Source organism: Platalea leucorodia, assembly GCF_965183815.1.
Source record: "Platalea leucorodia genome assembly, chromosome: 4".
In the NCBI taxonomy this organism is placed as follows: Eukaryota; Metazoa; Chordata; class Aves; order Pelecaniformes; family Threskiornithidae; genus Platalea; species Platalea leucorodia.
Window position 1 is genome coordinate 65,670,403 of NC_138826.1, and position 16,974 is coordinate 65,687,376.

The following is a 16,974-nucleotide window of genomic DNA, read 5'->3' on the forward strand; positions in this document are numbered from 1 at the left end:
CCACACCTGGAGTGCTGTGTCCAGTTCCAGGCTCCTCAGTACAAGGGACACATGGACATCCTGGATGGAGCCCAACGAAGGACCACAAAGGTGATTAAGGGACAGGAGCATTTCTCTTATGAGGAAAGGCTGAGAGAGCTGGGACTGTTCAGCCTGGAGAAGAGAAGCCTCCGTGGGGGATCTTATCTATATACACAGATACCTGAAGGGGGGGTGCGAGGAAGAGCAAGCCAGGCTCTTGAGGTGCCCAGTGACAGGACAAGAGGTGATGGGCACAAACTGAAAACACAGGAGGTTCCCTCTGAACATCAGGAAACACTTTTTTACTGTGAGGGTGACTGAGCACTGGAACAGGTTGTCCAGAGAGGCTGTGGAGTCTCCATCCTTGGAAATATTCAAAAGCCATCTGGACGTAAGACCTGGGTAACCGACTGTAGGTAGCCCCGCTGTACCACCTTCTGGCTGGACCAGACGACTGCCAGAGGTCCCTTCCAACCTCAGCCCTTCAGTGATTCTATGGTAGTGTGCCTCTGCATTCATTACAAAACCAATCATTTAGGGTACTTTCATTTTTCTCACAGTTTAGATTTCTAATACCTTACTCAGAAAAATAGTGGGGGAAGGAAATTCTGGAAATAAAGTGTTTTGTTCTTAGTGTAAAATGACAGGGAAAAACTTTTTTTTTACCTCCAAAAGTCAATTTTTTGCTTAGTTGTATTCATAATAATTTTTTGTTTGCTGTCTAGTATGGTAGCTACTTTGTTAAAAAACAAAACAAAACTCACCACAGTTGATCAGTATGAATCATGTGTTTAAAATACATTATCTCTGTAAGCACTGTCCCAAAAAATGGTGTTTGTAGGGACTCCCAGCAAATGCAAAATTTATGCATAAAGCAACAGGAAAGTTGAACGGGACTGATTACATAACTATCCAGCCAAGCCTGTTTTCACCATAAGTCATTATTTCCATCAGATTCTTCCTGTTGACATTTTAGTGAATGTGTACCTTGAATAGCAGGTTACAGAAAGGAAGACCATTTCTAATTAATGTTGCTTAGGAAGAAATGAAGGGAGTTCTAAGTGGCAATTTTAAGGGAATTACAATTGATTTTCTTTAAGGGTCACTTTCCTTACATGAAGGAGCAATAGCTAGAAAGGTTAATGACAGAAAAAAAAAAAGTATCTATGTAATTCTCATTAGGGGGGATGCACCTGCCAGCAGTAATAAAAACAGTAAATTGCAGCCTAAGATGTATTTTTAATAGATTGCCAAGTTTCACTTTTTTAAATACATACCAAAAATCTAAGGGAATAATTAAGACAAAATCCCGATGACTTAACTGACCTATATAGGCTTCAAACTGGTACGAAACTGCGTTCTCTTTAGAATGTATGCTCTGAGGGTTGTGGTTAAATATTTGAAACAGGCGAGCCAATCACATCCCTGTGAGAACACACTTAACTAAACCATTTATTAAACAGATGCAATCCGTATGCATGTATAGAGAGAACAAGCCATATTCTTAATACGGGAAAGATACTAACATGAATATTCATGCAAGGCTGTTATTTTCCTTAAATGAACCTCAAATCTCTGTATTTCATAAAGGTTGAATTAAAACAGCTTTCTCAAGTGATGTGATAAGGATCTGTTGCCTTCTAAGAAGAAAATTCACTGTACCTTTAAGAATTGCTCGTAGAGTTGCTTAATGGTTTTCAGTCGCTGACTTTGAACTATTCTTGCCTGTTGAAAAACTTTTTGTTGCTGACGAAACATATTCTGAAGCAGAAGCAAAAGAAAAAAATAATCACATTAGTTAACTAAAAGCACTTGGACAGCAACACTACTGTCATTTATTAGAATCAGAAATTCTGCCTTCACTGGAAATCTGGGTCATGTAATGTTGATCTCTGCCTGCAGAATTATCCTTGTTCTTATTAACGAAAGAAAGACTGAAGACTGGATTAAGTCCTGAGTCACCTCCTGAGGTCCCTGCCAACCTGAATTATCCCTATGAGATCCTGTGAGGACTGGTATCCAACACAGCTCTTGAGGATATCCCAGGGAAATGTGCTGCCTGGGGAATGGCGAAACTCGCAAATGCGTTGGGAGTACAAATACAGCAACATCGTGATTACATTGCATTGTATAGCTCCTATCCCCTTTCAATGATCAAATTGTCATACATTTATTATATGCAGGCACATTTTTAAGCAGTGCATGCTGAAAGACAACCCCTTTCCTTTACTCCTTTGTTCCCTGAACCCAAAGACTGTGGATGCACAGAAACAGCGCACGTCTTCTCCATAAATGGGGTCTTGGCCTTTCTCAAGCCATAGCTGGCCTAGGGCATCACTTAGTGCCATTTATAAACTGCAATAAAGTTTATAAATGCACCCCTCTTCACTTTAAAATATGTCGCCAAACTTAAATATTTACAGTTTGAGAGCCACCAAAGTTGAATGAACATTTTTAATCGAGGCAAACAATCTTATGTTTGTTTAAACTACATAAAGTGTTTTTACATTTCTTGAGCATCTAAACAACAGTATTCCCTCCTTGTGAAAATACCGTGAAACTCATGCCATGCTGGAAACCCACCGCTAGTTTTTCTTCCTGCTCCTCTGCTTTCTGCACATCTACATCCCACTGCTGAAATAAAGTCAGGAACTGCTGGGAGAACTCATGGTTGAGCTTCTGCCTATAAATAGACACCAGCCGTAAGTATGACAAATGCTACAAAGAAAGAATTACAAGGAAAGCTAACGCTCAACACACACATGGAGTAGAATAAAAGGAGCTGGCATAGATAAAGAAACAGGCTGTTTTGACATCTGGCCCTAACTGGATACTGTATGTTTTGAAAAAGTGATATCTCTCTCTCTCTCTCTGAATGAATGTGGATTATATACATATAAGGAGACAGCACTCATATTGAAGACTCAGGTTAAAAAAAGAATTACAACAACTTTTCTTCCTAACAGTGTCAGGTTTTCTGAGATTTACTATGTTTTTCTAACCCAATTACAGATCTTGGCTTTAACACAAGGGGTTTATAATGAAAAGCTAATTAGCTCATTCATTAGTTCATTATGCTCTAGTTTCGCTACGTAAACTTAAATTTTGTCAATGCAAGTTTCAAATACATATATATACATAAAACCACCAAGACAGTTACAAGTATTGCTGACTTCTTTTTTTTAGCTGTCTCATTTTTCAGTTTGCTCTACCTGTAGTATCAGATCTAGTAATTAAATATGCCTTAAGCGGCGAGAGGAGTGTTATGTAGGGTGAAAATTACTTACAGTGTGAAAATGAAAATTATTATTATTATTAAAGATAAAACAAAAGTAAAACCAGCTCTTTAAGGTACCTTGCTCTTGAAATTCCAAATCTCAAAATTCCAAAATGACATGGACACAACTGGAGGCAGCGGAAAAGAGGACCTGCGCAGGTATTTACCTAGTAGATAACACTACTTGCTATTTAACTGCAAGAAGATGGATCAACTATCCATGCTGTGACACAAAAGGGAATCTGATTTCACAGGTTTGAAAAACAAGGGTAAATGTTACCTTTGCTCCTGCTGTGTTTTCCAAACATGTTCAATCTTCTGGTTACTGGTTTTGAGTGAGGCTTTCGTATACATTTCTAATCTTTTCCTCTTAGCTAAGAGAGCCTTGTTAATGTCAGCTAAAAATCAGAGAGTATTTAGAAATTAAGCATACCGAGATACATTGTGCCTTTTATTAAAAATGCTGATGAGTTGTGCTTTGGAGATGCAAACGAGGTGTGTTCTAATGGAAAGACACAAATGTGATCTGGGCTCCTGGCTGCTGTGTTTAGAGTCTCCCTCCACGCGCTGCTGGCACTGGTGTGAGTGCGGCTTCCCTAAGCACCCCCATACACCCTAACCAACACCTGGCCTCTGGAGTTGCAACTCCTCGTTGCCGAGCCCCACCAGCTACTCTGGCATCTGCTTCGAGTCCCACCTCTCTCAGGGGCCAGACCAAATAGGACCTACCATGATGTGACTCAGCTTTAGCTTCTTTCATTCTAGGCAGGACAGTCGTGGGCACGGTGTCAGACTGACTCTGAGCAGACGCACGCAGTGAACTGAAACCGTCCAGCGGTTTGAACTCAGGGTAGCTGCAGTGCTGCCATTATGTACACTTAAATTGGTTCCTGACGCACTGTCATCGTGTGTCCCCCTACTGGGTATTATGGTCCAACATGCACTTCTAACGTATCATCCATACAATAGGCATACATATATGCTTGAAACACTAGAACCGCTATCCAATCAGTTCACACTGCGTATCTTCAAACATTGTATTTGGACATCTCACGGTCTGCAAATTCTCCATTCAAAGCTAGAGATACCTTGCACAGTACAGACATCTTGCTCTTTTCTCTAGTATCTAATGATGTTTTAGTCACACCATCAAAATCCTAATTAATTTAGCTGCATAACTGCAGTGCCAGCTCAGTTTCCAGACCTGCAAAGAATTTAGTTATGCTGACACTTTTTAATTTTTTTTTTTTCTAGAAAAACCCCATGTTCCAGAGTAGTATTCAAATTACTTAGATTTTAGAAATAAATTAAAGCCAGTATGTTATTACTATCACTGAACATATTGAATGAATGAATGACAAACTATTTTTCATACTTTGGAGAGACTTAGTCCTTTTTTAAAAGTATTCAAGTTAATATAAGTTAGTATGTTTGTTTAATTTACATTTGGAGATTTAACAAACAAGTCACAGCTTAAGGTTAATACAGCAATTTCTGTTCCTTCTCACTGTAGATTTCAGGAAACATCTGTCAAACCTCTCTCTAATTTGCTGAGGCATCTGCCCCTGCTAATGCCAAACCTACTATTCTTGAGGAAACAGCATCCTCTCTCTGATCCATTAATTATCTTTCCTTCCATCCTATTTTTGAGTCTTCAATAGCAAGCAATCCTAGCTTTTTAACATTGAAATCCTCCTCCTGTCTGATTGCTAGATCTACAATAGCATTCTAATATGTACCTTAACAGCAAAAAGTCTTAATTCCTTGAAATCCTCTTTCACCTTAAGATTTACATGCAAGTAATGACTGCGTTTTCTTATACATACAATGAAAGTATTAATCAGCTATTGAGTAGGTAATACTGCCATTGAGATGGTTTCCCTTCCTTCCACAGCTTTTTGATGCTTTGTTACACCTTGATGTTTATTATACATTCTTTACAAGTGAAATGTGTTTCTTCTCTAACCCGTCAGCTCCCTAGAATTCAGCTGGAAATTTAACTGTAAGTAAAGCCATCTGAGGATCTCATTATGACTAAATTAAATCCAACTAGGTGACATGCATAAATCTCTCATCACTAGATGACTGGCATTACTTACCCTCATTCTTTAGCTCTTCTAGAAAGAAGAGCTTGTACTCTTCTTCCTCACTGCTGAAATTCTCTTTTCTACTGATTCCCCGTTCTCTAGATTTCTGAAGGTGCAGAGTACAGACTACTCTCTAGCTCATTCTGTGCTGCAACTACAATCTACTTTCAAAATTCCTTGTCTAGAATTAGAACTATTTGTTCTATTTAGCTGCTTATATTAACATTTACATGCCCCTAATTTCTCACTCAAGTCTTGCAATCTTCAGTCTCTTCCACGTCATTGCAACAAAAAACGAGTAAGAAAAACAGCTAACTCATATTGTCCCTTTTCTCTACAATATAATCGTGACCTCTTAAACTTCATCTTAAAATTGGAATTGATTATCAAAAGCACTCATGCTTTTGCTCCTCATGCTCATGCCTTTTTCCTTTGTAATTACCTACACTAATACTTACATCTCACTTTATATAGAAACACAGAATCCTTAAGGTTGGAAAAGACCCTCAAGATCATCAAGTCCAACCGTCAACCTGGCACTGCTGAGTCCACCACTAAACCATGTCCCTAAGCACCACGTCTACCCATCTTTTAAATACCTCCAGGGATGGAGACTCAACCACTGCCCTGGGCAGCCTGTGCCAGTGCCTGACTACCCTTTTGGTGAAGAAGTTTTTCCTAATATTCAACCTAAACTTCCCCTGGCACAGCTTGAGGCCATTTCTTCTCATCCTATCGCTTGTTACTGAGGAGAAGAGACCGACCCCCACCTTGCTACAGCCTCCTTTCAGGTAGTTGTAGAGAGCAAGAAGGTCTCGACATAAAATAACCCTCAAATAACCCTCAGCCTCCTCTTCTCTAGACTAAACAACCCCAGCTCCCTCAGCCGCTCCTCAGAAGACTTGTGCTCCAGACCCTTCACCAGCTTCGTTGCCCTTCTCTGGACACGCTCCAGCACCTCAGTGTCTTTCTTGTAGTGAGGGGCCCAAAACTGAACACAGTACTCGAGGTGCGGCCTCACCAGTGCCGAGTACAGGGGCACTACCACCTCCCTGGTCCTGCTGGCCACACTATTCCTGATACAAGCCAGGATGCCATTGGCCCTCTTGGCCACCTGAGCACACTGCTGGCTCATGTTCAGCTGGCTGTCAACCAACACCCCCAGGTCCTTTTCTGCCAGGCAGCTCTCCAGCCACTCCCCCCCCAGCCTGTAGCGCTGCATGGGGTTGTTGTGACCCAAGTGCAGGACCCGGCACTGAGCCTTGTTGAACCTCATGCAGTTGGCCCCAGCCCAACGATCCAGCCTGTCCAGGTCCCTCTGCAGGGCCTTCCTGCCCTCCAGCAGATCGACACTTCCACCCAACTTGGTGTCATCTGCAAACTTACTGAGGGTGCACTCGATCCCCTTATCCAGATCATCAATGAAGATGTTGAACAGGACCAGCCCCAGTACTGAGCCCTGGGGAACAGTTATTATGCAGTTATTCCCTTCTCTTCTTTCACTTTGCTCTACTTAGATGTAACTTTTTTCTGAAAACTGTTTTTTTTAAGCAATGCTGAAAAATGCTACAAAGACTCGTAATTTTATGTAAATCTTGAAAGTTATTTTATGGTACGCAATTGCTGCCAATTCTGCAACTTAAACATGAATTGTTTTTTAATTTATTAGAATGTAAACGTACTTACCTCCAAATCTTTCCAGCATATTCTGTACTTCACCCCTACAAAAGTGTTTAAAATTTTTATTTGCCCATTTTCTCACTTTAGGATAAGACCTGTTTTATAGGCTTAAAACTAATTTTATTCACGTGCCTATTACTTGTAAGCACAGTGACAGAGCTGCTACTGTTCTGCAAGATAAAAAATGACACTCCTTTTCTCCTCCTGTGAGAGGTCTCTTTTTTAGACTAATTTGCTTTTTTTAAAAAAAATTACTAGAATCTATTAACTTACTCCCCAGTAAAAAAGCAGTATTAGGCATTTAAAGGGTCTTGAGTGAAGGAGGACAGTAAATAAAATTGATCATTCCCTATACAAAAAGAAAACACAAAAGGTATTTGGAACATCAAATGAAAACAAGTCCATCACAGTTAGCATGAATGGCACAGTAAGAAAAACCCAAGAGTCATAATATCAGGGTTGTTTTTACAACGCCTTTAAGATGATAACACCAGTGTGTAAGGCACTGGTACAATAGCTGACAAGTCCAAAAACGGACATGGTGGGTAAAGAAAATGTTTATCTTGTTTTTATATCAACTTCTCCACAGGACCTCACTTTCTTTTTGGAAAGGTAAAAATAAAAAAAAAAATAAAAAAAAAAAGGAAAAAAAAAAGTATCTTCAACTCAACAGCTATAATCTTACTAAGAACTATTTCAACATACACTGTTTTTTACATTTACGCTGCCCATAAATATTGCATTTCCTAAGATTTATCTGTAAAAGAATTTATTTTTCATGCAATAGTTGGACCATTTAAAGTACTGTTAATATCTTCAAGCAACTAAGATCAGAGGGAAAAAAATTAATGAAAATATCAACAATTTAGGATAAAACTTAAGTCATCTTTTGAAAGAAACAAGAATTTTAAGAACTCACACAAATATATCAATTTTTCATTCATGTTCGAAAGTATCTACAAAGAAACTGCAGAATTATTCATTTTAAAATACTACATTTTTTTTAACTGCAGCTGCAGTATTATCTGTCACCTGATTTTTGAATCAAATACTAAAAAAAAAAAAACAAAACAAAACAAAAAAAGCCTGAGCAAAACAAGCATAGTGAATAACTGAAATCGGTATCTATTTAATACTTGCTTATTTTTGGGAAAAAAAAAAAAAAAAAAAATCCTAACCTTACCCCACATCATCTGGAACCACATGAGTAGTCACCAAAGGTCTTTTCTTTCCATGCTTGTCCATTACTGGTGTTTCGCCTTAATACAAATTTTAAAAAGATTTACAAAAATATTTTATATTTTGTGAAGGTCATTTGAGTTATTAAAAGTGTAACTACTTTTCTGTAATGCCACTTCTCTGAACATCTCATGGGTCTCAGTTCCCATCCATAACACCTGCAGCTCCTAGAACTTTGAATCTGGAGTTGACAGATGGTGGTGAATTATTCTGCAAGGCTAGATTTGAACTGGCACTGCCTTGAGTTCCTCCAGACTGATCTCAACCAGCTCTAGTTTCTCTGTCCACTATTACACAACTACTTCCAACTTACAGTATAAAAATCATCAGGAAGGTAAAAATAATCTAAAAATTGAAAAAGCCCAATCTGTAAGAATTTCATTTTACTGTAAAATAAGTACTGAAATTGTGTACTCCGACCTTTAAAAAAGCAAAATCACAAATAGAGACTTATATTCTTTCCAAAAAATAAAAGTCCTTGGCTGTCAGATTTCTATTAACACGGTGGCGGCGGGGGGGATTTAGTCTGAACAAATGAAGAAGGGGAGAAATTAAGAGAAACAAACCCAGAGACAACTGCTGAAAGACAAAAATCCAGAAATGGAGTTACATCAAACTTTACAAAAAACTATCATGTGATGAATGAGAACTGCATTTTTAAGCAAAGACCACTTTTTTATGACACTCCCTCAAAATTAAACAAGAATCCCTTGGTTGACTACTTTTTCCTCAGCTTTCTCTGCTTCTTCCTCTTTCATATCTTTGGTTCAGATTCATCCTGAAGTACTCTTAACCCTGCCAGCATTAAGACTCCAACTACCCTATGCGACTCAGCACTCCATACAAGTGAGCAGAGCTCTTCTGTTCTATCCTGATTTCACAATGTTACACGCAGCCAGGTGATGGAAGGATATGGCATTGAAATAAGGTAACAAAATCATGTAAGAACATCCTACTCTATTAAAGACTCCACCTATAATTTTAAGACATAATAGTGCACTATACAGAGCTATTCTATTGTGTTCTCTTCTCTTACCAATCAAAATTATACAATAGGAGGCTAGCTGTCACAAACATTAGGTAGCGTGCTTGCTCATACGCTAACACGGAAGTGTCTTCATTTCTATTCATAGCCAGAAATACTAAACTTCACATTTTCGGGGAAAAAAAAAAAATCATATAAGCACCTTCTCTAATATCTTCCTCTGATCCACTCAGCTCTTTTCTTTCCTCCTGAAAGTCATAGGCAGGAATGGCTTGATCTTCCTGTGCTGGTTTACCAGCTTTTCCTCCATGCTTTCTTCCTGATGGTGCCATAATGAGATTTTCTTCCTGCTGAAAAGGTACGCTGTATTTGTTACATGACTCTCCCCACAACACTGTGAAGATAACTGTGTTTTCATGCATACATTGACCTGTTACAGACACCCCTGTAACAGTCTCCGCCTGTAAGGATATTCAAGCAGTCAAACTGTTTTAGTTTTGAGGTAATCCACAGGATTACTCATCAATGGTGTTTTTAAGAACAGGGCAAAAAAAATACCAGGGCTAGTAGCTACATACTTGATTCTGCTGAAAAACAAGGAAGTAAACTATGCACTTCCTTAAGGTGCCTGCCTGCTCGGCTTCCATAGCATTTATTATGTATTTTGTCATATCCAGTACTGCATTCCCAAAAAGCTATGCCAATATTCTATTTTACAAAATACAGAAGTGCTAAGCCATAAATAACAATCCAATTCTACAAGCCATTCCACACTAGACAGACAAATAAACACACACATATGCCATTTTTAAAAATTCTGGGCAACTTTCACTTTCTGAGTTATCTTTATTTTTAGCTATTATGCCTCTGCATTCTGCAATGTAACTAATGCAGTTTCAATACTTGTGAATGCTTTACAAATACACTGCCCTCTTAAAAAAACACTGTTCATTGCTTTAGTAATACTAATTTTAATATATATTGTGTATTTTTGTAAGTATTCAAGGAGTAAAATATCTATTTAGAAGGAAAAGAGCATAGCTGTAATCATTAAATGCATGAGTGACAAAATAAAATCATTTTTTCCTTAGCACTTTATCAACAATAGAAATAATATACAAATACAACAGGAAATAGCAAGCTACTGAATCCTTGCTGAAATATTTCTTCTCTTGTTCTCTGCCTGATAGCAAGAGGTATGAAGCATTTAAAGTAAAATGTCACATGACATACTTCTAAAAGTCCTTCTGAAAAATAGCAGGATTACTTGGAAGATGGAAAGAATACAGAGAAAAAAAAAAAAAAATCAGCTGTTAAGTACCCTGTTTTCCAAACTGAGCAAGATGTGACTCAGCAGAGGACAAACTTACACTAGATGCAATTCAACACAGCTAGAAATATCAATAGGTATTCCACAAGCCAGGGCAAAGATAGATCTGAAAATTAAGTTCATACACTGAAATTGAGAACTCCAGTAAAGATCTTTTGAATTTCCTGGACTGTGAGGTCCCCCCAACACTACCAGCTGCCTCACACATCTGAGTTTCCCATTTCTGTTTCTTGAATTAGTTGTCCATAGCTATGAATATATGGTTTTTTAACCACATACTATACGGGTATATACGTGATCACACTAAGCTACTAAGTAAGGAACGCTGCTTTTTAATACCCAGCTTTTTCTGTGGTTGATGCTTCTCTATATAATGTGAAGATTTTTAGACTTTACATGTTTCTTTAAAAAAAAAAAAAAAGCAAAACCTCTTTAAATTATTAACTGGAAAATCAAAAGCTCTTGCATTAAAATTATCCTCAAATGACAGAAAATTTTCAAGACTCATTCTGCTTTTCAACTACTGCAGCTGTTGAAAACATGATTTAAGGAGGAAGGTACTGGTACAGCATCTGGCTGTGCATGTCTGTGCTGCCAGGTAAAGCGCTTCAACTTTAAACTGCAAGCACGAACAGATATTTACTTACATGTATTTTATCTCACATACAGGCACCTTTCTTTGTACTGAAAATCTGTATACAAAGCAGAACTCCCTAGTCCCTCCAAACACTGCAAAACAACCTTGCCACCTCACCACCCCATACAGCCTTCATCCATTCTGTGTAGCTACCTGCGTTAGCCACTTCAAGTATCTCCAATCCACAGTTGTGTATTTAAGAACGACTTTTCAGAGAAAGTCACCTCCTTTTTTCACCCTGCCCAAAAAGACGTGAAATAAACCAGTATTTGTGTGAGTCTCCTACATGGGGCTGTTCACCATGGGCGTCCACCTGGTTCTACCTCAGAGCAGCAAGGGAGACTTGGGCCCGCACCACACCACCGCCACAACAGGTTTTGAGGGGAAGCCGCTTGGGTGTCAAAGGCTGGGGGGCACTGCAGTAATGCTAACCCTGTTCCTTACTCCCCACCCGACCGCCTTTCATCCCTCTCCCTCTGCCCTGCGATGGGCTCTTCTCCACTCTCGCTGCCTCATCCCCGCGCAGCGCCCACCACTGCCGCCGCCGCCTCGCACGGAGGGGACCCACCAGCGGTGGGGAGAGAGGGCACCTCGCACCCTGCCGCAGGCGGGAGGGAACACCGCTTCGCCCAAAACCCCTCGCCCACGCCGGCACCAGGCCCTCTGGGAGCTCCCAACCTCCCTCCGGCGCCCCCGCGCCGCTGCCGAGCGAGGGGCAGACGGGGGCGAGGGGACGCGGCCGCGCCTCAGCAGCTCCCAGCCCCCAGGAAAAGGCGGGAAACGGCGGACCGCGCACCGGGGAGACGGCGCATGCGCAGTAGCACCCCCATGGGTGGTGCCAGGAGCGGTGCCTGCGCGCCGTGCTGATTCAGCATTAAACTCGTTTAAACCTCACCTACCTTTATCTATATATATATTTAATAGAAACGGCTTTAATTTCTCATTCAGGCAACAGAAAGCCTGCAAAATAGGTTGTTGTGGTGTATGTAGACTAGGGCATGAGGCTGAAGGAGGATTTTTCTGTAAGTCAACGCAAACAGGCAATATTTCTCCAGTCTGATTAATTTTACAAACTATATGGTTTACATTTCAGATTTTTCTCCTGTTCTCACAGGATTTTCTGTCCTCAGCCAGTTAAGGTATTTTGCTCTTTATTTATGAAGACTAAATACAAAATCTAAATTAAAAAAAAAATTCCTAGCAGTATTTCCATTTTCAATCTTCTCATTAACCTCAACCATTTGAGAAATTTTACTTAGTATTTCCTTAACTACGTTTAAGTTTTTACTGGGTCTGGCTGGGGTGGAGTTAACTTTCCTCACAGCAGCCCCCATGGTGTTGCATTTTATACCGGTGACCGAAACAGCGCTGGTAACGCCTGTACTGTAGCGCTTTGACTTTTCCAATTCCCTCCCTTATCCCGCTGGCAGGAGCGAGTGAGTGGCTGGGCAAGTGGCTTATTTGCCACCACAATACTGTTCACATATTATCTTGCTTGCTTTTTTTTCCAGGGACCATGCTCAGAAATTTTAGCAGTGATTTCCAATGGATGCTTCTCAGTAAGCTTATGTTACATTTTTGGCTATTGTTGCTGAAGTTAAACAAAATGCCATGAACTTACCTGCAACGCTGCTTAAACAAAAATGAACCGCAGTGACATCTGAGCTACCTATGCAAACTATACAGAACTTCAGAAAAACTGCCTTAAAATTCCAGCCGAGTTTTCTCCAACAATTTTGATTAGAATGCCAAATGTTAGTTTAAAAAAAAAAAAAAAAAAACAAACAGATCCTAGTCAAACTTGAGTCTATCTAATAATACTTTGAAGTGTAAGAAGCTATCAAACCTTTCTTGTATTTCCTGAAATGTCTCAGTTTCTGCTAGTCTGAAGTACTCTAGCTTTAAACTACTTATCTATATTGTATGTTTCAGCATAATATATATTGCTAGTATGAAATATAACCTTAATAATTAAAAGTTCTTGTATTTATACAATACTCAAAAGTTTGATTCTACTTTGAGAATCCATTCATGCTTCAAATCAATATTAAATTATTACTGTTGGAAGTTTTTTAAGGGGAAAATAAGAACTTTTAACACAAGAATTCATACGCATTAATGGCTAATTTATCAAAATGGGTGAGCTTTGGTTTACTTTAAAACAGAAACAGACAAAACTTTTATCACATTTTAGTTAATTTCAAAGCAAACCAAGTATCTTACAATACATATGCACATACATTTTGTACACCATCTGATTACAAAAATTAATGCTTTTTTGAATACTGCTAATACAATTAACTGAAGATACACCACCAAAAATTTCTGCTTGAAAAGATTCAGTGTCCTTTTCCACATAAAACCGCACTATTCTGATGTCTCAGCAAAACACAGGGCCAAACCCTGTTAAATTTAAAAACACCAAAGCTTCATATGTCAGTACAAATATTGTTTCCTGAAGTGAAACACTGCTCCCATACATTGCTACATTAAAACAGTTTGTTACCCATTCATATAGAGAGGCACTTTTGCTTTTATACTTACAATGCTTGTAAAATACTATACCTTGATCATTTTCATTTGATTACAACCCTCTCATTGTAATCAAGAAATAACATCGTTGTATTCTTTGGAATATAATACACCAGGTATAAAGTATCTTTCAAATAACCATTAGTTGTTCTTTTACTGTGGTTTTTTTTTTATTAGCATACATCATTTCTTCCAAATCCTAATTAAATACTACAAATAGGGGGAATGATTTGTCACTGTGCTTTAAAGAATGTCAACATCAATAAATGTATACTAAATCTAAATGACAAGTTACATAATTCTCAATTTTCCCGTAGGGCTAAAAAAAGCAGCAACGACAAAAATTTGCAAAATGTTTTGGAATGCAAGATCAAGGACCTGTTAAGCTGATCCCAAACAACTTTGCCTTCCAACATTTTATCTAGTTGGCAACATCCACTGCAATAAATGCAGCTACATTTCTTTAGGTAACCCTTTTTATAAAAAAGGATAACATGGCCATGAACTAACAGTTGTAAAGTACGATCTGTTGAAAACTGCCTATGTACAGCTTTCCTGCATTTTTTTGTTGTTGTTGTTTTGCATTGTCACAGCTCCAGCAGCTTGTATATCATGAAGACTACTGTGCAGATTCTAACCGTGGAAATTCTAACTGTAGATGCATGATTTCTTTTCTTTATATCAACGTAGTCAAATGTCGAACCATAAAAGACACTTATGAGAGAGAGATTTTAAATGCTATCACATCTTGAGGTAGACTGATCTCCAAAATAAAGCTCTTCTACACTTTGATTCGTTCATGACCAACTTCCTTTTGGATCCTTCTCCTTGGAAAAATCTTTCTTTTAAGTGCAATTAGCTGAGGAGAGAAAAAAACCACAATATTTAGTTCTCTGCTGGGCTATTGGTGCACAGCTGGCCAGAAACTATAAAATCCGTACCATCCATGGTAATTAAGTCAACACTGTCCTATTTTTTTTTTTTTTCCACTCACAGGAAGACAGTTATTTACTCAAACTCATCTATTAGGCACGCACATTTCCACCGGACTTCTCAATAACCACAATATAAGCAGAAAGTGAAAAATACAGTATGCCTATATTCTGATTATTTTAAAGTTAACTTGTGTATTTAAATATAACATCAGGCTACATTCAGTTTCTAAAAGATCAACACAAAGCTGGCATCTTAAAACAGTATTTATATACTTAGTTGTACTACTGAGTTGAGTACCCCCTTCCAAAACCAAGTTACTAATGGAGGGCGAGTTTTCTAATATATATACACAAAAGGCTGAAAATGAAGGAAAAGATTCATGCAAAAGTTACAGGTGGGAAAAAAATAATAATCAAAAGCCAACCTTTCAAGAATTACACCCTCTTCATCAGACCACGGAAAGGGTTACTTAAGGCCCCAACCTGCAAAGAATTACCCATATGATTTGTTCCATTGACTCCCTCTAAGTTTAGCAGGGTTAATCATGTTCAAGAAAGCCATTTTATGCTTGCAGAAGTGGAGGGTTTTTTCCCTTCGAGTTGAATTCAAAACCTTCTGAATTCAAAAGGAGTCTTTGCAATTACTTAGGGATGAGATTTAGGTAGGGCCCCTAAATACCTTGAGATTCTCTTCAGGACTAGAGTATTGCTATTGCTTAAATTTTCTTCCTGTTAACTTATTTTGCACTTTTACCAATGTGTGTTAATAGATGAAAACTTTGAAAAACCAGTACTGATTTTGAACACCCAAATTTAGCACACTTGTGGAGTTGATGGTCACAAAGCGCCTGAAAAGGGACCACCACGATCCGTCCCCCCATAAGACTCCCTTTTCAAGGAATCTCAACATTAAAAATTGAAGCAACCTAATCATCAGTCATGTATCATCTTTACTTCCTTTATGAAGGAAAAATCCTAGCTACTCATCAAAACCTATTAAGAAATCCATTTTATGTTATCCTGAAGACACAGCAATCTATTAAACATTATAGAATTAAAAAGAAGATATTAATTTTACCTGTTCAGCAAAAAATGAGATGACTGTAAATACAATAAGTGTTACTAGAACACAATGGGTCCAGAATTTGAGCTTGTCCCTATATGCCCTCCTGCACAAAGAAAGAAGGAAACAGAAAAACAGCTTCATATATAATAAATGCAAATACATAAACTTTAAAGAGTTTCCACGAAACAGGCAAGGAAAGTTTTTTCCAGTACTTAAAGGGTGGCTAGAAAGAGGACTGAGGCGCTCTCTTCAAAGACCCACATGGAGAGGACAAGGGGCAACAGGTACAAGTGGGACTGTGAGAGGTTTCATCTTGATATAAGAAAATTTTTTTTACAGTGAGAACAACCATTGAGTCCCCACCACTGGAGGTTTTCAAGACATGACTGGACAGGGCGCTAGATAATCTCATCTAGGCTCACTTTCCCATGAAATGTTGGACCAGATGATCTTTCAAGGTGCCTTCCAACCTGGGCTGTCCTATGATTCTGTAAAACATTTTGATAAACATGGATTTGGATTTCCACCCGCACTTCAGCATGCTTTAACCCACCCTGGTAAAAATCTGCTTCGGCTACAAACAAGTCAAAATAAAGTGTTCTTGTGAAGCTAACAAAGCCTTGGTGGATGTCCTCAAAAAGGGAGCCAACAACATGTCTACTCCTCCAGCCCAAATTTCTACAGCTAACTGTTGAAATGGGTTTGCCCCCCACTCCCCCTCTGCCACTGCTACAGCCCAGCTTGTAGCACTACAATCCACGCCTATTCTTCTCACCTACAATCCTTCTGATTACTTCTACAGTTCCTCTAATATTTTCTCTTTCCTTACTAACAGCTATCTCTCATAACTTGCTGGTCAGCAACAAAATTACTATACCACTCTTCTTGTCTCATTTTTATCACTACACTTGCCAAACTTTTGCTTGTATTCTCCAATCAACTTCCCCAATTTCTGAAGTTAAAATATTACTTATAAAATGGCAAGAGGTAAATACACATGAAAATTTCACACATTATGTAAAAATGAGACACATGTATCTTTTCTGATGATTATCCAGCTGATTATTGCTGTCTGACAAATTAAAAAATTAAATCACTTGGAAAGTTAACATAGTTTATATTGCCCCTGTGCAGCAGGCATTCCAAACAACGGGGTTTTTTTACATGTAAAGAAAGTCACAAATC

General features: G+C 38.7%; 2 protein-coding genes across 11 annotated transcripts in view; both read right to left on the minus strand.

The window, feature by feature from the left end:
- SYCP3 (synaptonemal complex protein 3) overlaps positions 1-9,776 on the minus strand; it is a 14,486-nt gene extending 4,710 nt beyond the window's left edge. For both annotated transcript variants that reach the window (XM_082310725.1, XM_082310724.1), the window contains exons 1-6: positions 9,492-9,776; positions 8,249-8,324; positions 7,072-7,106; positions 3,579-3,696; positions 2,605-2,704; positions 1,684-1,782 (exon numbers count right to left, since the gene is read on the minus strand). In XM_082310725.1, the coding sequence (XP_082166851.1) occupies positions 1,684-1,782; positions 2,605-2,704; positions 3,579-3,696; positions 7,072-7,106; positions 8,249-8,324; positions 9,492-9,711 (648 nt within the window). In that variant the 5' untranslated portion in view covers positions 9,712-9,776. The remainder of the gene's footprint in view (positions 1-1,683; positions 1,783-2,604; positions 2,705-3,578; positions 3,697-7,071; positions 7,107-8,248; positions 8,325-9,491) is intronic.
- Positions 9,777-13,345: 3,569 nt separating this feature from the next.
- The window catches only part of GNPTAB (N-acetylglucosamine-1-phosphate transferase subunits alpha and beta), a 45,633-nt gene continuing 42,004 nt past the window's right edge, over positions 13,346-16,974 (minus strand). For 5 of the 9 annotated variants that reach the window (XM_082310302.1, XM_082310297.1, XM_082310301.1 and 2 more), the window contains 2 exons: positions 15,802-15,892; positions 13,347-14,647 (listed from right to left, as the gene is read on the minus strand). In XM_082310302.1, the coding sequence (XP_082166428.1) occupies positions 14,570-14,647; positions 15,802-15,892 (169 nt within the window). In that variant the 3' untranslated portion in view covers positions 13,347-14,569. Of the gene's footprint in view, positions 14,648-15,148; positions 15,207-15,801; positions 15,893-16,974 lie in introns of all 9 variants that reach the window. The other 4 variants (XM_082310303.1, XM_082310304.1, XM_082310300.1 and 1 more) reach the window with 3 other exon arrangements.